At 38.4% G+C, this 24,495-nt stretch overlaps 1 protein-coding gene across 44 annotated transcripts in view; it reads right to left on the reverse strand.

The window, feature by feature from the left end:
- The window catches only part of LOC139591046 (uncharacterized), a 37,941-nt gene that overhangs the window by 2,967 nt on the left and 10,479 nt on the right, over positions 1–24,495 (reverse strand). For 18 of the 44 annotated variants that reach the window (XR_011679521.1, XR_011679520.1, XR_011679519.1 and 15 more), the window contains 3 exons: positions 23,699–23,792; positions 19,395–19,629; positions 15,820–18,254 (listed from right to left, as the gene is read on the reverse strand). Coding sequence is in view for 7 of the 44 variants with exons in the window: in XM_071429170.1 (XP_071285271.1) it covers positions 19,411–19,629; positions 23,699–23,792 (313 nt within the window). In the remaining 37 variants the exon portion in view is untranslated. Of the gene's footprint in view, positions 1–5,783; positions 7,805–9,961; positions 10,094–10,133; positions 10,248–15,819; positions 18,255–19,394; positions 19,630–22,234; positions 22,398–23,698; positions 23,793–24,495 lie in introns of those variants that run through there. The other 26 variants (XR_011679524.1, XR_011679513.1, XR_011679507.1 and 23 more) reach the window with 17 other exon arrangements.

Consider the following 24,495-nt stretch of genomic DNA (forward strand, 5'->3'; position numbering starts at 1 on the left):
TTCTATGATTCTATGAAAAGTCGACAAATTTTAAACTTTTTTTCCTTTCCCTTACAGAATCACTTTTGGTCGACAGTGATATCAGATACTGTATGTTCATTAACATTTATTAAAATTGTCATATACCTAACATGGTAATTCTTATGCCAGATTTTAATATTTTTATCTCTTTACATAGTAAGGGATGACATAATTTTAATATGTCTTGAACCAACTGTGCTTGAATGAAAATTAGGTTTCATTTTAAAACGACCCGAACCAGAACCTGAGATTGTTGAGTGAAGATATGCATATGCAGGAGGAGAGGAGAAAGCATTCAGTACAACATATTGCTCTCTGATTTACCAAATCAAGCATTATGTAATTGAGAAGTGTGTCCTTCAGGATTTCAATACTAGTACATTCTCTTTTTTTAGCTATCTGTAGGTAGAAAGAGGACAATGACATTATTCCTGCTTGCTCTGTCAGATTTTCAGCTTTGCTGAAATTAAACCAATCCAGTACAAAATTCCCTCTGTTTCCCTGGGAGAAGCACTGTGGCTGTGCAAAGCCAGCTGGGTGTCTCAGCAGAGGTGCAGGTCCCTGGGCTCACCCAAGGCCTCTGAGAGGGGCTGTTGTCATAAAACTCTGGGCCCCTGCTGTCAACTATGGAATGAATGACCTGAGAGACAAACAGAGCTGTCACACACATAGCAATGTAAATGTCACATCCATAGCTACAATTCCCCATCAGTAAAGACTTTCCAGGAGCACAAATGTACATTATCTGACAGCTACTTCTGCAATACTACCTGAAAGTGATCTTCCAGTAAATCTGAAAGGGATCCCAAAGATCAGTTTCAGGCCAGGGATAGACAAAATACAAAGAATTCCAGGGGACCCAAACAAGGTTTTACAATTTTAAAATCTCCCACAGCTTCCTTTCTAGAGTCAAAGATTTGAATTGCAATCTGTACAAGACATAAAATACTTAATATGTGATCTGTTCTTTTTTTTAAATTTTTTTAAGGCAGCTCATAAATTTATTGCAGTCTTATGGCACACCATTCAGATTGATTTATGGGACACAGCTCAGATTTCTTATAGCTGAATTACCAAGTACAAACCAGGTACACCATCCCATTAAAAATGAATTTACTATGGGAACTGCACAATGAAAGTTAAATAATGGCTTGATTTTCAAGCTGAAACTGAAATATTTGCTTTTCTGCCAGCTAATCCAAAACAGTCTATGAATAATTGCATTACCTTTGCTTTCAAAATGTTGTTTATTTTCACTGAAGGTCATAGTCCTTGGGGAAAAATTTCAGAATAATGAGCATTACTTTACATACTCTGACCTGTAGTGTCACCACTGTCACACCTGTGCACTGAAAGGTATGTTTATCTTGGCAAAAAACTTAATTATGCTGAAGGGTATTTTAACAGATATTTTAATTTTATTTTAAGGGAAATTTTGCGTACTTATACATACACATAAGCAGCTTCAATTCATAGGAATGGCAAAATCATGAGTGAGTTCCAGATCAACAAAATCTGGAAGAAAATGTTCTTAATCCCAGACAGAATATCATTACAAGTTAACTCACATTTCATAGGAAGTAATATTTAAGTTAATGTCCTAAAGAGTAAGCAAAAAAAAACAACCAAACAAAAAACCCCCAACTGTGAGGTTCTCCTTGTGATATTCCTTCTTCCACCAGTCTGCTAATAACAGAATCTATGATGTTAGAAGGACGATTAAGTGTAGGTATTTCCCAATGTTTCCATTCTGCACTCTATAAGGATAAAAGTAAAAATGCAGGGTCCCAGCCTGAGCTGCAGACACAGTCCTTATTTTCATTTCTAACATTTTCTGAATGTCAACCTTATGATGTTCTTAGGACTGAAGAGAAGATTCACTTTGAAAAGAAATCCTCTATAGAATCTTTCATCAGATGGTATAGAAACCTTACCTAGTATATCAGAAGTCATGAAATAAAAACCATCAGATTTTGATGTTCCTAAAATAAATTAATATTAGAGAGAAAAAAAGAAAAAAGAAAGAAAAAAAGAGAAAAAGAAAGAAAAAAGAAAAAAAAGAAAAAAAAAAGAAAAAAGAAAAAAAAAGAGAAGGAGAGAGAGAGTAAAGGTAAATAATTTTCTCTCCTTGCCATTTGCAGTTTTATTTGCTTGGGGAGCCATTTGAACTTGTAAGCAAGTTATGACAGTAACTAAGCATTTGAACTGCTGTCCATGCTGCTAGGTGAGATGAGCAGTTTACTCAGGTCAGCTGGGTTAAATCTTGCCCAACATACTTACTCATAATTAAGTCTCTGGTGAGCTGAAAGGGTCTTTTCAGTCTCCACCTAGAACCTCATTTTGTTTGTGGTCATGAGGGCTTGGGAGACCAGAGGAAATCATTATGTGGTTATACTTAAACACACAGGAAGTTCATGTTTAATTTTGGGTTTCCCTGCTAGACTGCCTCACTTATGCCATTTCTTAAGCACAGAGGTTCATTTATCCACATGTGACCTGCAGTCCCCTCCCACATCCTCCTCCCTACACCAATTTCAAGCACACAGTACCCACTGGTAGTACACAAAGTGGAACAGGTGCTGACTGAATGCAAAAAAAAGAAGTTGCCTTTCCAGGTGGGCACAATAGAGCTGAACTGAAACACTGCAGCACCCATAACCAGGAGAGTGACATCTTTACCCCTGCTGTGTACTGCTGGCCTTTGGAGGAAGTGCTTGTGTGTCACAGAAGGACTGGTTTGATCCAACTTTTTCCCTGACGTACACCCATGGAAGATTTAAGTCAACTGTTCAAGAATATGGTCTGTGCAGAGAGTAATCAGCACATTATCTGCAGAAAGAACAATTTATTTATGTAGGGTTTGCCTCATTTGTAAGAATCATAGTGAAAAAGTGCAGAGTCAGCATTGCCTGATCAAGACACGGTTCCTCCATCCAGGTTTTCCTCACTGCTGGTGTGGAGTGGCCCCATTCAGCTGTGCATTTGGAAAGCATTCTGGATTCCCCCATGTCTACGGCAAATGCTCTGCAGTCCCATTGCCAGGTACTGTATTGCCAGAGAGAAATTCACTCCAAACTTCCTAATGCAGGGCATGGAATATAATTTATGTTAGGCAACCTACATATTGTGTTGAAAGGAGACCATGAGAATGAGGGCTAAAAGCTGAGAGATTTTTGTGATAAAAGACTAGGACCAAGGCAGCTACCAGAAAATTAACTGCATGAAGAGGCACTTCTGTATTTGTCTACAAATTTTACAGTGTACATAAAAGCATTTCTGAAATGTTCAAGTGTGATGTGTATGCAGAGCACTGAGTGCTTCTAACACATTGATTTATTATACCATTTGACAACAGTTCCCCAGTAATGGATCCGAACTGTTAGTGATGATTTTCGAATTCAATTGGAATGAAAACAGGCCTTTGTCTCTGTATTCCTTTATGACTTACACACCACATTGGAAGTGATCACCTGTGTTTTGGTATTCTGCAGCTGGCCAGTGGCACAGCGTGGTCTATACAAAGAATGCACAGACCAAAGTTATTTTATACTCTCCAGCTTTCCAACTGTGTTCACAAGTCTTGCATTTATGCGTACATATTCTTTTTAGATGTACTAATTGCTTGATTTTTATTTCCTGAGCAATTAATGACATTAATTAAGCACAAAAAAAAAAAGCTTTATCCAGCACATTCATAATTAATGACAGTTTAGGTAACTTTAAAAATATTGCCCCACATTTTGTCTAGTTAAAAACTACTTGACACTAACCGAAGTTGCAAATGAGTCTTTCATAATGTTCAATAACAGGCATCTGAGTCATCTACTCAGTGAAGGGGGTGCAGTTTTTAGGAAATTTGGGCCTCTCAGACTCAGGTGCACTGAAGAGGCTGTCAGTTGTTAGCTCCAAGCAAATGTTGTCAGATAACCAGAGACAAAGTTCAGGAACCACTCAGTGGGCAAACAGAGGGTTAGTTGTATTTTCTCAACTTCTATCTCCAAATCTTGCACAAATGCTGAGGAGGAAATCATGGAATCATAGGCTTGTTGGAAAAGACCCATAAAAACTTTAAGTTCAGCCAAGCCTGACACTAAGTTATACACCTAAGCACCTCATATACACATTTTTTAAGTACCTTCAGGGACAGTCACTTCACCAATTCCCTGGGCAGTCCATTCCACTGTTTGGCACCCTTTCAGTGAAGAAATTTTTCCTAATATCCAGTTCAAACCTCCCCTGGTGCAACTCCTCTTATCTGGTCTCTTGTTACATGGGAGAACGCACAGACCCCCACCTGGCCACAGCCTCCTCACACGCAGCTGAAGGGACCAATAGGGTCTCCCCTAAGTGTCCCTTGCTCCAGGCTAAAAACTCCCAGTTCCCTCAGTCTCTCCTCATAGGACTTTTGCTCCAGACCCTTCCCCAGTCTCTGTTGCCCTTCTCTGGGCTCATTCCAGCACCTCGATGCCTTTCTTGAAGCGAGGGGCCCGAAACTGAACACAGGATTTGAGGTGTGGTCTCACCAGTGCTGAGTGCAGGGAGATGTACACCACCCTGGTCCTTCTGGCCACACTATTGCTGATACAGACCCAACTGGCATTGGCCTTCTTGGCCACCTTGGCACACTGGGAACTCATATTCCTCAAAGAACCACTGATGGGAGTGAAGAGAGGATAATGTTTTTAATCTAGTTTTTAGGCAAACTAGATTCTAGATTCCAAGTTCTAAATTCCTTGGAATAGCATTTTATTTTTATTTCCAATGCTAGAAACGGCTTTCAGACATTTAAATTTGTCTTTCTTGTCACAAACACAAGCCTAGAAGAAGCTGGAGAATTCACCTTGTAAAGAAGGTAGTAAGGTCTAAAAGGGTAGAGTTTTATACATAAATATTCATCCCAAAACTCAGCTTCACCTTCTACTTTCCATCATCAACCTATAAAATTCATACTTTAAAAACATTCCTTACCATGAAAAAAAAATCAACTTAAGCAAAGTTGATGGCAGCAGAGATCAGCAGAAGGGGAGATGGGGCACACTATACTGGACACAGAATTTTATTCAGAAAATGAGGAAAGGTATTGCCTTTGGGAATTAACATGGCACACAACCACATTGTAATAGAAAGAGAGCATCTCATCCACTCACTTTCTTTCCTAGCATCATTTTGGTAGTTATTTTTTTAAATATGTCCAACTCTTTTTTTGCAGGCATTAGGTCATTTTCAGAGCAGAAGCCAATTTCTCTGCAACTCAATTTTACACCCACAGCCACCAGTCACATGAGAAAGAGTTTATCTGCCTTGGGATATGCCAGGTATTAGTTCTTCTAGTTACATTATTTTGTTGAATAAAGAAGAAATATGTTGAAGTGAAAGTCTCCCCTATGATGTGCAATCGTGAACATTAGTACATTACATCCAAATCTCTGCTGACTTCCTCATTCAAAAAGAGGGTGACCTTCTTTTATTTGTTACGTTGTCCAATTGTATTTTGAACTCCCATTTCACACATTTGCAGAGCAGATCCACTGCTTTGTCTGTTCTCATTTGTTTCTGTTTCTTTAGCTAGTTTTCCTTATGTGCAATTCATATCTCATAATTTTTTTTTTTTTTTTTTTTTTTTTTGTGGCGAGAGAACCCAGTCCCAAGTGCTAATGTACAACTGATTAGAAATGAGCCATATGCTCCTCTAAATTACTAATTCTGCTTACTAAAGAGAAAATCAGAAACAGTGTTGAGGACTCTGGGTGAAAGCCTCTTACCTTCTGCTGTCGTCTTTGTAGAAGTCAGAGCGACGGTCTGGTTCCATGACCCTGACCCAGCCAGGCAGCAGCGCTGCCGAGCCTTCAGTCCAGGACCCTGGAGAGCGCCACCCCCGGCCCCGCGGGACCGGCCGCTGCTCCCGGGCCTTGGGGGAAAAGATTGCAAGAAAACATGTCATTTCAGAGGAGGGGAAAAGTGTATGGTTTCAGCTATCCATCCTGTTAAGCGGGAGACAAGGCAGATATGTGTGCTGGTGATTTATGTGAGAAACTTTCCTCAGGGAATGTTTTCTTTGTTCACTATACAGTCCTTTTTTTTTTTTTTTTTTTGTATGTTGAAATAGGACTTTTAAATCTTTTGATAGCATAGAAATGTTTCTGAGTCCTTCCTTCCTCCCTCTGAGGACTGCATAGAGACACTTTACCTGTCACTTACCTTTGCTTGCATTGTTTACATCCCTCAACCACGGTCACACAACTTTCTTATGACAACAATAACAGCTGCACACGTGGGCAGAGTTTTACAGAAGGTACAATTTTATACAGGTGTTTTTACCTGGCACCTACACTGGAGAACGCTCCTCTCCGAGGATTGTTTGCAACACTCTGCAGATAACTGGGTGAATGAAAACTTTGAAGTTGCAGTAGAGTTTAATTGTCTCTGAAGATGTACTCTAGACCCTATTCTGGTTTTGGAGTTTCTTTCCCTGAATGATTTTCCTGATAGGGATTTTACTAAAAATCTCATCGTTGGAATGACTTGATAGAATCCTAAAAATAGGTGACTGAGTGGATGTTAGCATACATGTTTGGAAATATGTGCTCAGTTTTTAAATTGAAAAGTATAATTCAGATCACTTTTCATCTCACAGTTTCATCGTGATGATCAGCTGGGAGAACTGAAGTGTCTCCTGCTTTTTAATGTCTTAGGAGAATAAACTATGCAGAGAAAAGAATGCACAATGGGATTCCTTTTATTACTTAACCAGAAAACAAACCCACACTATTCCCTTCGAGAGGTGTTACTCTTCACCAACACAAAGCACAGAAATTGCTTTAGGCATTCTCATAAAAGCAATTTCAGTTATAAAGAGAAACACAAGGTAAGTAGGAAATGTTCAAGAGCTGATATTTTCTCTTATTTAACTGACAGGTTTCTTGAATACTTGGCTGGCTTTTTATTTCATATCTGTCAGAAAATTTATATTCCAGCAGGTAAGATTCCTGAACAAAAAGAACTTTGAGCAGAATATTTGTTTACTAATTAGGTGCCAAATGGCTGACTCCTTATTCTTGCACAGGGATAACATACATCAATACAGTGCACATGAAAACACACATACATATCAGTAAGCATGTGGGTGGAGGATCAGATGATCACTTTACATCAGTTCCAACATTCTTTTTTGGTGACTCTGTCTGTGAGAGTGCACACATCCATGCATAAAACTCTCTTGTGGATGAAGGATAGGACATGACAGGCATTTAGTTACAGGTTATTAGTGATTTGAAAGAGTAGGTGTAAAATGGGGCTCTGAGAACAGCTGCAAGAAAGATTTTTTATTTTTGTAGAGAAAAAAGAGAATGCTTCATAGTACTAGAAAACAACAGATTTGAAAAAGTTCCAAAAGAATATCTGAAATTCCAGATCCTTTTCTAAAACCTTGAGCAAAAACCTCTTTGTGGTTGCTGGCATTAAAGACATGCTATACAGCTTGAGCAAACCTAATGCTTCTATTCAAGACTGTCTCAAAAGAATGAAGCCAACTAAAAGATTAGATGGAATCTGAGTTTTAGACCAGAGATTCATTTGTAACAGGATTCCCTTTAATAGCAAATGCTATTTAATATTATTGATGTGGGCGTTACAGTCCCCAGAAGCATGTCATCTCCTTGAAGGGCTCTGTAATTCCTTTGGTAGGATGACTGTACAGAAGTCCCCTTCCCTTTTGATAACTGACCCAGAGGGCATTTACTGAGTTCAAAGAAAAGGCATATTTTTTTCACCTCGCAAAGGCAATCTATATAGAAGAGAGAGCACAAAGAATTTCACTTTTTCCCCCTCCTATAAACACTTTATTTAATATGTATATTCATGAATAATATTTCTTTTTCTAAACTGTTGACTTGTCTTTACTTAGGTGCATATTGTCATACAGCATTCTGGGCAAGTGATGGCAAAACCTTTTATGTTATATAGGCTTACCCCAAATAACATTCTTTTTGAGTCAACTGTCCAAGAGAACAATAATAATGACATAACAAAAGAGGCAGATGATATGGGTGCTGACTTGAAGGAAAAATAAATTAATATAACACTGCATGGAACTCAATACAGCCATTTTTTGTGATTCTGTGATTTTAGCCCCAAGAAAAACATAGGACTAAACCCTTGAAAATCAGAATGAATATGTGATATTTTTATTCTTTTCCTTGATTCCTGAATATTGGTTTAATCTCTGATGGGTTCAGATGTCCTGCTTTCCACAGGAATAAGTTTGATTTTTTTCCTAATATCTGGTACAGTGCTGTAGTTTTGATTTAGCATTAGAATAATGTTGATAACACAGATGTTTGGCTGTTTCTGGATTTAGCATGAGAATAATGTTGATAACACACTGATGTTTAGCTGTTTCTCAGCAGTGCTCATACTTCTTCAAGGACTTTGCAGTTTCCAGTGCTCTGCCTGAGAGGAGGTGCAAAAGAAGCTGGGAGGGAACATAGCCAGGACAGCTGGACCAACCTGGCTGAAGGGATATTCCACACCAAGCCCGGGATATAAACTGGGCAGGAGCTGGGCTGGAGGGTCTAATGAATGCTTAGGCCTGGGTTGGGCAGCAGTCAGCTGCAGTGGTGAGCAATTGCATGATGCATTATTTATCTTCCTTGAGTTTTATTCCTGTCTCTCTTTTTGTTGTCTTCTTTTTTGATTACAACAATTATTAATATTATATTTTACTTTATTTCAAATATTGCACTGTTTTTAAAACTTTATTTATTTCAAATTTTAAAAATAATTTAAAATTAAGTAAAAGTATATTGTGATTATTTCTTTTTGAAGGGAAATCTAAACTTTAGCCCTTAGTTATAATCCCCCCATACCTAAAGTTTTTACAGCAAATCTAACATTGTGTGGCAAGAACTGCAGCATGTGTTAATCCATTTATTTTTTCCTAATGCTGTCCTGTGGCACATTCATCACATATGCAAGCAGAATTTGAATGGAATTAATTAAATTTAAAGGTGCAAAATTTCTACTTACTATTCAAGAACAGTACTCAATTTCAGATTATTAATCTTATATTTCAGGTTTTCATGTTTAAATTTTCACAGATCTCGTTCAAGATTTATGCCAGAGATTAATCGCAAAAAGACAGCGTAAGTAATTTCCAGTTACTTATTAATATATCTTGTTTCTTATCCTCTTCAAAAATACTATATTCAACATATGTAACCCATGAAGGTACACAGGCAGTAAATTTTCCTGGGTCAAAATGCATTAAAACTCTTACTGTATACCTTTTTTTTTACAGGCAAATTAATAAGACTTCTTACAACTAGACTGTCAGATAGTGCTCCAAGCACTAAAGCCACTTCAGGAAAGAAGACATTTTTTCAAAAAGTCATATTTGCCATTTTGCTAAATACTACAGATTTTATGGACATTATGTTACCATTCATGAATTTACCATTCATCTGCTTTAAGAGGAACAATTCTCAGCTGAGAGATCTCGGCTGCCACTGTGGTTGGGTCAGATTTAATGGGAACTGGTGGTGTTCATCACCATCCTGGGGTAGGATTTGGAGAGAGCAAAACACAAATCACTGAATTTTACTATAAACTCTGTAGGGTTTTGAATTAGATCACACATAATCTAAGGTAGGAAAATACCTTAATTACCTTTAAAAAGTAGGTTCTAAACAAAGAACCAGGCAAAAAGGCCACAGTAGTCTCAGTTTCTAAAAGGAGTCCGATGCTCAGCTCCTGATCTGTGCTTAAGAGTGTCCTGAAATGGATCAGCATGTTCCTAGTGTAAAATTTCCTGGAGTAAAATAATCACCTTCCAGAGGTGTTAAATGAGTCTGTACAAGTCTAGAGCTGCACCTTCCCCAGTGCATACAGAAATATCAAGTACTAAAGACCAGAGAGCTGTACAGTAAACATTGTTACTTATCACCTGTCTATCCATAGGTGGAGACATAGATCTTCCAGGAATCTCTACGACTTTGCTGCTGTAACTTGGTTTTTGTAAAGCAGAGGTCACACGTACCCTCAGTAAAGCTCATCTTCTCCCCTGATGGTCCTTTCCCTGTAGCAATGACAGATCAGGTAAAATGGGCAGCACTCACCAACTTCCCCTGCTTCTTCAGAGAATTCACTGCACAGGCTGATAAGGGAAGTGCTGGTGCTCAGACATGTCTAATACTGTCCTGGTCATGTTTCCCATCCACTATGTGAATTTTCTAGAAAAGAAAAAGGCAATAGATTTTTATCATATCCCTTTCATATCTTCTTCACCTTTGAAAGACTTTCTATGGTTTTCCCAGACTTACTTCATGCTCCTACCCCTTTTTTGCTGTCCCACCTTGACATCAGTGAGCTATCTTCTCAGCAAGATGATATTTACTTCAATATTGGAGTCAAATGCCTTAATAACAAATTAAGCAGTAAGAGTCAAGTTAAAGAGGCATGCTGAAGACAGAAAACAATTAGATGACTAAACTGAAAGTAATACATGTGGGTGGTTAATGAGTGATATGCCCTCTCAGACTGTGGGACAGTTGTTGGAAAGAGCTGCCATTCTCTCCTGCTACAGCCTGAAGCAAGCCAGCTCATTCTTCTGCCTTCAGACCTTGATTCAGTGACTGCAAGGTTGCAGAAAAACCAATGAGTTTGGGATTCAATGAGGAAACCAATAGTTTGTATTTTCTCAGTTTTACAGTCAAATGTAGACTCTTTGATCTAGGCTACTAGAAGATAGTAACTCTTTGAAGTTGACATTAGTAATTTATAAAGTATCTCAGAGATTTGATGTCAAATAACAGATAGCATTTATGCAGCAATTTTAAAACAAATAATCTTTCATTTCCTTACAAGCTTCCTATAGAAATTAACCCCATTGCTACTAAATTTTTAAAGCACATTTGAGTAGCTTGTGTACCTTCTTGTACATCTATGTTTTCACATTAGTCAAATGAAATGTTTAGGATAAATATTTATCACATAGTAAATACTAGCAAAAAAAGGCCCAAGTAACTTTTCAATTTTATATATCTTATCCTGATCATAAATACTATATCAGTTTCAGTTTCTTATCCTGATCATAAATACTATATTCAACCTTCTAGCTTTATATATAGTTGTGCTGTGCTAAGGTTAGCATAGATATGAGGCTTATAAAACCATCATCTTATAATTAATTTTAGCCAAGTTTGCTCTGTTAGAAAGAAAATAATGGTAACTGTTAAAAAGAAAATTGTTAAAAGAGAGATCATTATTTCTCTGACTTGAATAAATGTTGTTTTTTCTTTTTTTTTTTTTTTTTTTGCATTTTGAATGGTAAAAATTGAGATAAAACCTAGTGAAATGTATGCAGAGGTGTCTGTGGCAGACTGTCAGGTATACCACAGCCTGCAAACCGAGATATTTAATAATTCTAATCAATTTAGAATAAAATTCTTGCAATGCTTATGCTGCTAACACATGTGAAAAATACAGAAAATGGCAAGATTGCTTAATAGTTGTAGTAATATTAGCAATCATCTTTCATGTATACATCAGCTGTTTGTGACATACAGTTTTCCAGGTTGCACCCATGTTAAAATATACATTTATGAAGACCAAATATTTTGTGTTTTGCCATGAGCTCTTTAGTTCCTCTTTCAGCTGAGACAATTTGTTGCAAAATTTGATTGGGAAAAAGATGTTTTCATCTGTGGCCTCATGGTGCCTGTGACCATGGAAATTCCAAAGAGTTTCTGATATTCTATGCTACTAAATGGTTAAAGAAGAATAATGTATTTTTCACCTGTCTTCAATATATTTTCCTCCTCTCCCTGGAGTATACTGCAGAAGACACCTGTTTTAGTTCTCTGAAATAGATGGGAATGATAAGGCACATCCTTAGATGTAGATTTAGGTTTTCTTTCTTAGATGTAGATTTAGGTTTTCTTTCACAGAAACACAGAATCACATAATGGGAAAGGTTGGAAGGGTCATCCTAGAGCACACTACACAGAATTGCATCCAGACAGCTCTTGAATATCTCCAGTGAGAGAGATTCCACAGCAGCTTTGGGCAATCTGTTTCAGTGCTTAGTCACTGCACAGTAAAGTTCTTCCTCATGTTCAAGTGGGATTTCCTGTGCAGCAGTTTCTGCCCATCACCTCTTGTCCTATTGCTCAGCACCCCTGAGAACAGCCTGGCTCCATCCTCTCTGCACCCTCCCTTCAGACCCTGACAGACTTTGGTGAGTGTCTCAGTCATCTCTTCCCAAGGCTGAAGAGGCCCAGCTCCCACAGCCTTTCCTCATGAGAGAGATGCTCCAGTCCCTTAATGATCTTTGTAGCCCTTGCTGGACCTGCTCCAGGAGCTCCATGTGTCCCTTGTGCTGAGAAGCCCAGACCTGCATATATTATCACAGATGCAGCCTCACCAGGGCTAAGAAGGGCAGGATCATCTCTCTCAGCCTGCTGGAAATCCTCTTCCTGATGCCCCCCAGGATTCCTTTGGGTTTCTGGGCCACAAGGGCACACTGCTGTCCTTACAGTGGCAACAGATGCAGAGCTGTGGCTAAGGAAAGGCTGGATAGACCACCTTGCTGGGGGAAAGCTGGAGAGCCCAAGGGCACACTGTGGTTACTAAGAGTCCTGTGATGCATTTGCATCAATGGGAGTTTTGTAGGGCCACATCACTACATGCCTCATTGTCTCCTGACCACTTCCTCGTCTTTCAGCTTCTGCCACCTCCATCTCCTCACTCAAGACTACAATTACAACAAATGACTATGACTTCTGATGCTCCTTTGCGTTTGGCCTGAGACAGATTACTGAAGGAAGCTACAAGAAAGCTGTACATACCTACTGACTCTGAACAGGTTTTATTTATGCAGCAAATCAGAGCCTATCCCAGCATCCAGGCTGTGATCAGAACTAGCTTAAGCCTAGGCTACTTTGGAGAGTATATCACAGCTTGAATAAAGCAGGGAAGCACTAACAAAACTAAGAATTATTCCACATAAAAGGTCTTCATATTTGCCTTATGCAAAGAGTAAAATCTGAAACTAAACACAGCTCAAGATTGTGGTTTTTTAACATGGTTAGCTCAATCTCTCTGTGATTAGATGTTGCTTTTATAGCCATTGAAGAAGTGGCTATAACTGAAAGTGGTTTTGATATTCTCTGGAAGCATCTGCCACATAAAATTAAAACATAATGTTTCCAGAAAACACTGGTAAGTTGGCTTTGAAATCTGTCATTAGAGGATGATCTTTTGTGTTATTTGCAACCTGATATACTTGTAACTTTCCTCTTCTTCATAATAATTGCTCTTCTTTCCACCTGAGTAAGCTAACAGAAGGATCTGGGGTTTGAACTTGTCATTCTCTCTTCATTCACTCTTCCTTTCAACCAGGCACACAGAAAAATAGCTCTTGTTCAACACCAAAGTACTGGATCCTATCTTTTCAGTGCTGAAAAGAAAAACCACTGACTTTTTTCTTTTAAAAAGCCACACTTGTCATTCCTCCTGTTCAAGCCTCATCACAGATATTTAAGGCTTCTGACAGCCACAACTGATATTGCTTATAGTCTCTTGAAACATGCACTTCTTGTCTTTAATATCCTTTCAAATAACTGTTACTTGTTACTTTCATTTAAAAGAGAAAAGTTCTCATTTTTCAACAGTACTGCATTAATGCAAAACAATTTTTTTTTATCTGGATGAGATATCTATTTGTAAACCTAGCCCCTTCTTGTGCCTTCTGTGCAATAGGCAGGGAAGCTAGCTGGAAGGGGCAGAGCAGGTCACCTTTCCACAGCCCATTGTACAAGGGCCCAGACACACAGATGAGACTCAGATGATCAGCTGTTCCAAACTGGTGCTTTGTTTCATTTATTTTCTACTTCAGTTGGAAAGGACCTACAAAGATCATCCTGTCCAACGGCCTGACCACGTCAGGCTGACCAAAACTGAGAGAATATCATTAATGGCATTGTTTAAATGCCTCATAAACACTGACAGGGATGGGCGATCCACCATGATCTACCACTTCCCCAGGAGGCAATAGAATAGAAATAGTAATAGAAATAGAAATAACAGAAATAGAAATAGAAATAGAAATAGAAATAGAAATAGAAATAGAAATAGAAATAGAAATAGAAATAGTCTGTGTTGGAAGGGACCTAAAACATCATGTAATTCCAAACACTCTTCCATGGGTAGGGACACCTTTCACCAGACCAGATTGCTCAGAGGTCCATCCAACCTGGCCTTAAACACTTCCAAAGATAGGGCCTCCTTAACCATTCTGGGCAGCATGTTCCTGTATCTCATCACTCTCACGGGAAAATTTTTTCTCTCATCTCTAATCTAAACCTACTCCCTTTCAGTTTGATTCCGTTCCCCCTTGTCCTGTCACCATACGTTTTTGTAAATAATCCCTCTCCATCTCTCTTGTCTGTTCCCTTCAGGTCCTAGGAGGCTGTAATTAGGCCACTGTGAAACGCCTTTTCCAGGCTGAATGAAGCAGAACTTTGGCTCTGCTTTAGCTTGTTTTCATGCCTTCACTGATGTATACCTAACATTTATCACTGCCTGAAATTACAAACACCTTATCATTCTGAGCAGCGATGAGAGGCTAGTTTGGGAGGAGATGAAGGAGCTGCTGTTTCTAGCACGTGGGTTGGAAGGAGCAAGCCATGTCATTCTATGTGGAATGGAAGCTAAAGACACTGAAAAATATCTCTGCTTTCTTACAATTTCAATTTCCCGGTTGCTCTGAGCACCAGCTATGTAATTAGCTCAGTATTATCCAGGGACTAGGGATACAACCTGGTAGGTGCTCACTGTGCTTTGAACACTACCCTTTGAATAGGTAGTGAGACTGCTGGGAGAAGACTTGCTTAATCTTCAAAACTTTGTTAGGCTGCTGTGAAAAGCTGATGTTGTTAGTGTGTACATTAACAGAATCTCAGAGAGCTAAAAATCACTTCTGTTAGGAAATGTGGGACAGCCTCATTAAAAAAAAAGGGCGTTGCTTGTAAAAAATTCTTCATTAGAGTATCTCCAGCTAAATAATTTCAGAACAAAGCTGATCAAACAATTTCTGAAATTTCTTATTGGGTAATTCAGTTCCATATTAAATGCCATATCAACACAATGCCTTAGTTATTAACAACCAATGCCATGGTCGTTATTCCCCCAGGAGTCACTCAGAAGCTACAGTCCCTCTAGGGGTTTCCCTATCTGTCTTCACAATAATTGACCTAGCAAAAAAACCCTTTCCTTTTTCACTAAATGAACTTGAAGTTACATTAAGCAGGGTGAGCTGATGAAACCACTCCTCACCACGGAAAAGGGAAAAACTCTGTAGGAGCCAACAGTGCTTGCAATGAGGCCCTGTGAGCATAGGAGGAGCGAAACCTCCCCTTCTCAAGGGGCAGTGAAATTTTAGAAAAAGGGATTGTGGAAATACATCCCAGAAAATTTTACCCTCTGTTTCTTTCTCAAATGTGTCAGTGTTTACTTGCGTGAGTCTTATCAGGAATACTGCTCAGGGAAAGTAAGAAAGATGAAATGCAGTGGAAAAAGATAGCTATTTATAAAATCACTGGAACAGTATTAATCAGGACAATATAAGAATAAAAAACTCATTGCATAATTCCAATACAGTTTTCCTTTTGTAAAATATATTGCTGCTTTCTTGCAATTTTCATGTATTCAAAATTTTGTTGTTTCAAGATTATCTAATAATATCTGTCTTTAATTCTAGCATTTAAAACTAGTTTTCAGTCATGAAATCAAATACTCTGAACATCCTGAAGAGAATAATTTATTACTACAAAACATATAAATAGCACATTTATATAGACTATAGAAGAAAATATTGTGAACAGAAAATACATTACTCATGGAACTGGTAAAATGACAACACTTGAATACTCATTTTTCTATATACAACTGTATAAAATCAGTTTTATTAATAAAATGCTTTAAAATTAAAACAAAATTAAAATTCAAATACTACAGTATGAAAATATAAAAAGTTTGTTGAGTGAAACTATATTCTGGAAAGTAAGACTAGTCTGACTAGGTCATGCACAGACCTAAAGTCCAGTTCTGTTACCAATGATACTTAAAACTCCCAGAACAAGGCAGGTCATAATAAAGTATATCCTGTCTATGCCACCTGTTGAGAATTCACCTTCTTTTCTTCCTTTAGGCTGGTCTCCTATATCAAGCATAGGAAATTAGAGGTCCCAACAAGAATTTCTTTCACATCAGGGCAAGTTCCTTTGGAAAATGTTTGTTCCTTATTTTATGCACTTCAATTTAAAATTTGCTTTCTAAGCCATAAAAATTGCATGCAGGTCCACTAATAATATCTCAACAAAAATGACTTCATATAAAATAGAGGTACAAAATTTAGACACATGATTATACTCATAAATTATCTTTAACACTGAGAAGTAATTTACCATCAATACACCAAAGCAACCCCATTACACAAATGCAGCATCTTATTTCTTCACATTTAAGACATATGCTTAAAATTGATTATTTTATATTTTTTTTCCTATACATTCTGAGTAGGCACACAGGCTGTCAGCACAGTGGCTTTCTAAGTAACAACATCTAGAGCAACGCAAAATTCTAGAGTTAATCTATGGAGTACCTCCTTTATTTTTCCAGTGGGATGACTATTCTCTACAGACTTCAATCCCTTAGGGCTTCAGTATAACCCAGTATTCCTTAATTTAGGCTTGGTTTTCATGTCATGGATAAAGTTGGGTTTTTTCCCCAAAACATTAGAGCTTTCATTTTCCTTGCCCATAATAGCCATCATGTGCATCAGCAGCTATTTTGTATCCTTTCTGCCCTCCTGTGACCTTCATTCAAAACTTCCCTTAGAAGAAAATCTTTCTTCCCACTCAACAAAGTACTCTAAACCCAGCTTTAAAGAACTCTTTATTGCAATCTTAGTGAGACAGTAAAGTCCAGTAGTAAGGAAGATCCTCTTGGAATTGGCAGATGTAAGTTCAGTGCTTGTTCCACAAAAGCTTTTCTTTGCACTCTAGGCAAGTCATCTAGCGGGATCCATGATCTTAAATAACCTTTTTGAGTACAGACTTTAACATCTCCCTGCTTTGAAATCCCAGTTGTAGTGGGAGAAATAAAACTCCCTGTTTTTACCTGAGAGTTGTAAACATAAGAATGTAAAAATCAGAGGGCTCTTACACATCCTGGAATAAACATTTAGTGGTAAGATCCTCTTTATGAGCCTTGCAGGGATGATAATCTCATAGATTACAGACTCAAGCAATTTTTCAAAATGTGTGTATACTGGAATGTACTAATTTTTTACAAACAGCAGGAAGATCTTGATAAAATACTGCTGCAAAATGGGAACTGCTCAGAAAAAAGTGCTACACAAAAATACACTCTTGCATTATTAATTAAGAAATAGAAGTAATAATTAAATTAAATAGAAAAATGAATACTACTACAATCAGTGCACTTTGTACTATTAAATTATTAAATACCATAAATAGCTCAAGCTTTCCTTAGTGTTCCAATTAAGTTTCAGCTGCGTGTTGCTCCATTATCAGTGGTATATCTGCAGCAAAGACAGGCTTGAAGAGCATTACCTTCCAGTTTTTGCCTTCATTAGTAATTTTAGCAATATTGTTAACCAGAGTTTATAGAACCTTATTAGTTAGCATTTTCACTGTCATTGGTTGCAAGACAGACTGCTCATCTTCAAGGGGTTCCACAGCTTTAGGAAGCCAACTCAAATCCCTTCCATAGCTGATGCACACACTGCTACCTGCCCTTCCCACCCTTCCTTTCTGCCCCAGCACTGACCACTCACTCCTGGTGGTTGCGCTATGCCAGCTCCACAGCTAATGATGTCTTTTTGGGAACCACTTTCAGTCAGCAGTGGGTCATGTCAATTCACAACAAAGCCTGTTATAACCTGAACAAGGAAGGATGGGTGCTTGGGACAAGAACACATGGGTCAGGAAGGAAGGGAACAAGGACATGGGGAGCAAAGCTTTCTTGGCCACTGAGATCATTTACAGTCACTACTGACTCTTGCATTCCTTCACATATAGGCTAAAAAGTTCAAGTAGGTAGAGCAGATTTGTTCGTACTAAAGTGATACTTTCAGTGCTTCTTTTCTGGATTGCATTTGGCGTCTGCTGAAGAGTCATAACCCGGGTACATTCTTCAGATGTTTGGGTCTTCTGCTGAAATTAGAAGATCAGACACTTGGGCTAACACCAACAGGTTCTTCCCAAACTATGGCACAGCTACACAGCTTTTGGCATAAGTAACCTCTCCCCAGAAGCCAAATAGCAGAATTGTCAACAACGGTCATTAACTTGTGACTGGGAGATACTGGGCTGGTCAAGAATCTTTTTTTTTAAAAAAAAAAAGTTTAAAAATGCCTACAATAAAGAATAATTAAAAAAAAAAAAAAAAAGACTGACATAGTTTAGACCTGAAATTCTTTAAGAATATAAAATGTGCAGCCGAGAAGCTTCTCCAGATTATAGAGTACTGTGAGACTTGTAAACCCAGTGAAGCGGTAGTGCCTGATCACTCAGTTCAGCTTTTGGCTTAAGAGAAATGTCTAGGAGCAAGGCCAAAGAGGATACTAGTGCAACCTGTGTCACATGCCATAGTAGCTCTCCAGAGAGTGTTAATATATTGTACCAGTTAAAGCAGCATTAGCCTCTCTTTGTAAATATCTGCATCAGCAACATGATAGACAGTGGATCAACTTTCACAAGTGCTTTGAGAATGGTAACTGTTTCATCTTTCCTGCTTATTTTTAGGCTCATCCACATATTCTATGAAACTTTATTATATGCTTTAAAATTGCTGCAAGGCCACCATATGTCTTGATGCTGCTCATATACCATATCTCATGCTGAGTCCTTGTGAGACATTCCTCATTCTGGGCTTATTTGTTCACTTATTATAAGTGAAGTCACTTATAACTTAAGGTAACTCTTCCCCATGTGTCCTAAGGTCAGACTAATTTCTCTTGCTTGCATTTCCTGCTTAGGTTTTCCCTCCTGGTACATCAGTCAACTTGTCCCTGTACACAGGTTGAAGCTGAAAAGCAGTGTGGGTAATTGTGAGTCTGGCCTTGAAACCTGAGCTAAGTAACAGCTATTAGGTGCTCATGTGGGCCATGCTGCCAGCAAAGGCAGCTCAGGAGTCCAAACAGCATGCCTCTCTTTCCAGCTATGACACAAGCACAGCCTCGCAGCATTGCTGAGCCTCTTACAAAGGAGAGAAAGAAGAAGGGACCTCATGAAAGCAAAGAGAATAGGTGTAGAGGGTTCTGCTAACCCCACAGTGAAGAAAAGGAGTCACACCTCTTGCAGCTGATCTTCACTTCTGCTGAAAGGGTGCAATTCTAGTTTGTGCCTGGCCACATCTTCTCACCTTCCCCTTGTGTTGGGGGTGTGCTGCTTCATTACCAGTCAGCTGAAACAGCTTAGCTGAGAAAATATCTTTTGTGTGAGTGTTTTTTCCAGTTGAGTTGAGTTTCTGTGAGTTGCTGCATGGCCACACCAGTACAACCACAAGGAAATGAATGGTAATGCACACCTGGGCAAGAAGAAGAAGAAGAAGAAGAATCATTCTTTTTGGAAGAGCACCTTCTCAAGCTGGCTAAAGGCAGTTGTGAAGACACACAGCTGCATATGAACCCAGCACAAGTAAGTACATTGCTGTGAATCAGCACACAAAACTAAATGCCAAACCCAGAAGACTTTAATTAGCTAGTGTAGAATTGTGTTTGCTAATGGCTAGTGCTGCAATGACCAGTGAGATCAGTATAGATCCCATGATTTGAAATATCATGGCTTTTCTGAGACAAGCATTGTCAAGAACAAGCAAACTGAGAAAAAGGACAGATGTTAAATGTTTCTGTAACTAAAAATGGGAAATTACAAACTCTGTCAAAAGAAAAATAATTTTTAAATAAAAGTAGAAAATAAAGAATCTACAATATGTCCTCTAATACAGCAGAAGGGATCAAACTAGCATAAGCTCCAGCATGCCAGTTTTTTTGCTTCCAGAGCTGTTACCTGCTTTGCTGTGCCAGCTATCTCAGCTTTACACAGAGACCGCAGGAACTTTGCACAAAGTATTTACTGATCACATGAAACAGAAGGTTTGACTTTGGTTATCCCAGTTGTTTCCCTTCTCACTCTCTGTTTGAACCAGGAAAAACAGCTAGTGTCAGCGCTTGGATGTGGACCAGGGAATTCTACTTAGAATAAAATTTATTGCCAAACTGACAAAATAGTTTAGCTGTTCATAGCCAAATCTTTCACCTGCACTGCTGTGTGGTTTCAGCAGCCACTGTCTGGCTGTTTTCACTGTCTGGCTGTTTTCCCTCCCTAGTGATTGAATGCATACCTTCCCAAAGAGGGAGAGTTAATGGTACCCAAGGAGTTTGGCACTTCATTCATGCTCTTTAGTCATCTCACATAAGCACCAATGGAGAGCTTACCCAAGAGCTGTGAGGTGCCCTTGTGAAGCTTCAGGACAGATATTACTCAATTGAAAATGTCTTCCATTTTTTAATATGTAAAATATACACATTAAATCAGAAATCTCTCTCTTTCTCTCTCTCTTAATTATGTTTTAGTTATTATTTTTCAGGTAAGTAAAGAGAGAAGCCATTTCCATATTATATTTTATATTGACCTTTAGTCATTTGTTTCGCAAGTTTAATGTTTCATTGTAGGAAAAAAAACAAACCAAAAACAAAAAAAACCAGAAGATATCTTTCACTATCTAGCAACTGAATTTAGCAGCACTCATATGTTTGTCATTGCCAGTATATATTTCATCAGGAAACCACATGAGATGAATTAGATTTCCTGTTCAGCTTAGAGAGCAGCAGAAGACATCTAGCTAGTGCAGAGTTGTTATCCACTGTTACAAGAGACATAACTCTGACATTACAACTCTTTAGTAGTTCTTCATGAGAACACTAACATGAACAGGCTGAATGATGTCAGATTGGTTCTGTCCACTTCTGTGAGCTGCTTATTTCAATGTACAGTAAATTTGCTGCCTAGGAAAGCTGTCTTTCATGCCAGACAACTTTGTCTGTGTTCTAAAATATAAATTTAAATATATACCTATAAATGAAGGTATTCTTCTAAGGCACATGGAGAGCTGTTCATGGCCATAGTCTTCTGCTAAGAAGAAAAACTTGAACTCTGAATTTCTTAGCAACAGCTTCTTTGAGCACCACGTCATTCCAAGGAGTATCCAAAAGCAACTCTCTATTTAAAATTCACATAATAACTGAAGCTTGATGAAAAGGGAAGAATTTTGTTATGATTTAAAATGTGACTTTCAGTTCTTTGGAAGTGAGTCTTGGCAATCTACATGAAGCTCTTTACAAAAAAGAAATAACTTCTTTTATTTCCATCATCATCAAAAACAAGGTAAAAAGAAAACACTAAAGAAACCATAAAAGTATGACCAATGTAAAATGGCACATTTTCTTCACTGTTTTTCTGATTTTTTTTCCTTATTAATGAAGAAGGAACAGATTCCAGTAATCACCTCCCACAACTCATAGCATCAAATACGTGTACTTACAAGACCAATAGCAAATGGGTGCTTTCCTCCAGAGGGGTTTAAATTTCACCAACAAAAATCAGTTACTGTGACAGTGGTCACAGGGGTCTTTGGATGATGGAAGAGATGAGAATATTGACTCCATGTTCAGAAGGCTTGCTTTATTATTTTATGATATATATATTACATTATAACTATACTAAAAAGAATAGAAAGAAAAGTTTCCTCTCAGAAGGCTAGCTAAGCTAAGAATAGAATAGAAAAGAATGAAAACAAAGGTCTGTGACTCGGACAGAGAGAGAGCCAGCTCTGCCGTAAGTGGTCACTAATTCCAAACATCCACACGAGACCAATCACGGATCCACCTGTTGCATTCCACAGCAGCAGATAACCATTGTTCTCATTTTGTCCCTGAGGCCTCTTAGCTTCTCAGAAGGGGAAAAGATCCTAAGAAAGGATTTTCATAAAAAGATGTCTGTGACAAGTTACAATTGAAAGGTTACAACTATTTGGTGGAAGAAGGGTGGTTTGGGTTTTTTGTGGGTTTTTCCTTCTTATTATTATCTCGAGCGCTATTTGTGTCAGAAGAGCGTTGTGTGACAAAGCTCACCTGCACACCCACAAGGATGCTCAGAGAGACAGTGGAATGATGGGGAACACAAATTCTACCCTGTTGGGCTGCCCTCAGACCATCACAGAAGCCATCAAACCACTGAGGACCATTTTCCACAAGTCCCGAGGAGTACAGGGAAGGCAGAGTAGCAGGCAGGAACCTAGACTCATACAATCAAAGAATCATTTACACTGGAAAAGACCTGTAAAATCATTGAGTTCAATTGTTAATCCAGCACTGACAAGTCCACCACTAAACCATGTCCTTAAGTGTCACATCTACACATCTTTTAAATACCTCCACAGATGGTGATCCACTACTTCCTTGGGCAGCCTGTTTAAAGTCCTGGCAACCTTTTCAACAAAGAAATTTTTCTTCATATTCAATCTAAACCTTCCCTGGTGCAACTTGAGGCCTTTTCATCATGTCCTATCCCAGATTAGCTGGGAAAAGAGGCAGAACTCCATCTGGCTACAACCTCCTCTCAGGCAGCTGTAGAGAGCAGTAAGGTTCTTCCCGACTCTCCTTTTCTCCAGGATAAACAACCCCAGCTCCCAGATAGGACACGTACTCCAGACCCTTCCCCAGCTCCGTTGCCCTTCTCTGGACACTCTCCAGCATCTCAGTGTCTTTCTTGTAGTGAGGAGCCCAAAACTGAACACAGGGTTCAAGGTGTGGCCTCACTGGTGACGAGTACAAGGGGACAATCACTGCCTTGGTCCTGCTGGCCACAGCACAACCTGAACCAAGGACCACCAAGAAACAAACACTTTATTCAGGCCCCTCCCTGGACTGTCCCAGCAGGGACCCAGTGTCCGCCTGAAAAAGCCATCATGACAAAGTGCTGCAAGCAAACAGCTGTCTAGATCCCCTTTCAGACCAAGCAAAGGTGCTGCCTAGGGCTGGGATACATCATTCAATGCAGGAGAAAAGCATTCTCGAGTTGTGCAGGATAATGTTTAGGGAAGGATCCAGAGGCAGGAAAAGGGAGATGTTTAGGTGATTTGGGGAGGAGCAAGAGTGGGAAAATTGAGGGATAAGGGGATAAACATGGCCAGCTGTGTGTAAATACAGTATATTTCAATATTTCTATGTCTTACTACCTCTATTCTTCTTTTGTTCATGTTTTAATTCTTTTCGCCAGTGACTTATTTCAAAGAAGCAATTTGGCAACCAGTAATTTATTATAATGTAGTTTGGATAGAGAAAATTAGTAAGTATCTAACTAGCTTCTTCTAATAAGCTTCAGCAATATTTAGAAGGAAAAGTCTCTTAAAGCTACAAAGAAAAGTAATAAAGTAATTATACAACTTTTCTTCTGAAAAGTTATTTTATTTTATGTCTTGCAAATTTTGTCTTTTAAAGTGTTTACATAATTTTCTCCTTTTGAAGCAAGTGTCAAATATTAATATCAAGAACAGAGACACAATTTTTATGTTCACACAGTATCTAAATATTTACCTCAGATATTTTCTGTGAAGTGGTCCTAGAATTAAAACGTTTATAACACTGCATTGCCATCACTGTTTTCAAGAATTCTTGAACAACGGGTAGTCTGAATAGGGAAGAATAAAATACCATCTTCAGAAAGGAAAAATCAGCAGTCAACATCATTTCAACATCAAGAACAATAATCCAATAAATTATTAAATTGACACTTTTAAAGCACCTGGAGGGTCAGTGAAAAACAAACAGGCAGGAAAGATTTGTTGCAAAAAAAAGTTTGATAAACTGCTGTGTTTTCTTCCTTTAACAGATTATCTGCCTCATAGCAAAAAAGGCAGTAGCAGAGATGTGTATTGACTTATGGGAATCTTTGGGCACTACCTTACTTGACCTTCTCATTAACAGGGCACAGAAACATTTTGTTCTGGGTTAACTTGCTGCGCACAATATGTGCATAATTGCTTGCAGAAAATACTCCTAGACTTATTCATATTTTGTTTTCAAATAGAAAGGATATATAATATGTCTGATTATAATTCTGATAAGATCTGGCCAAAATCTGATCCAACACAACATTTTCATTTAAGACTTGGTTGATGGAATGGATAACACACTCAAAAAATGCCAAAGAAAAGGGGTGCAAGGAAGCTGAAAGATTAGAATTCAAAATGACTTTGATAAATGAGAGAAGTGGTCTGTAATCAATAAGACGAAACTCAATAAATACAAGGACCAAGAACTATACTGAAGCTAGAAGAAAATCAAATGCATAAATACAAAATTGAGAATACTAACAGCTCTCTAGAAAGAGA

The sequence above is a fragment of the Agelaius tricolor genome, unplaced genomic scaffold (assembly GCF_023055355.1).
Source record: "Agelaius tricolor isolate 1412-34295 unplaced genomic scaffold, bAgeTri1.0.p SCAF_6, whole genome shotgun sequence".
Lineage (NCBI taxonomy): Eukaryota > Metazoa > Chordata > Aves > Passeriformes > Icteridae > Agelaius > Agelaius tricolor.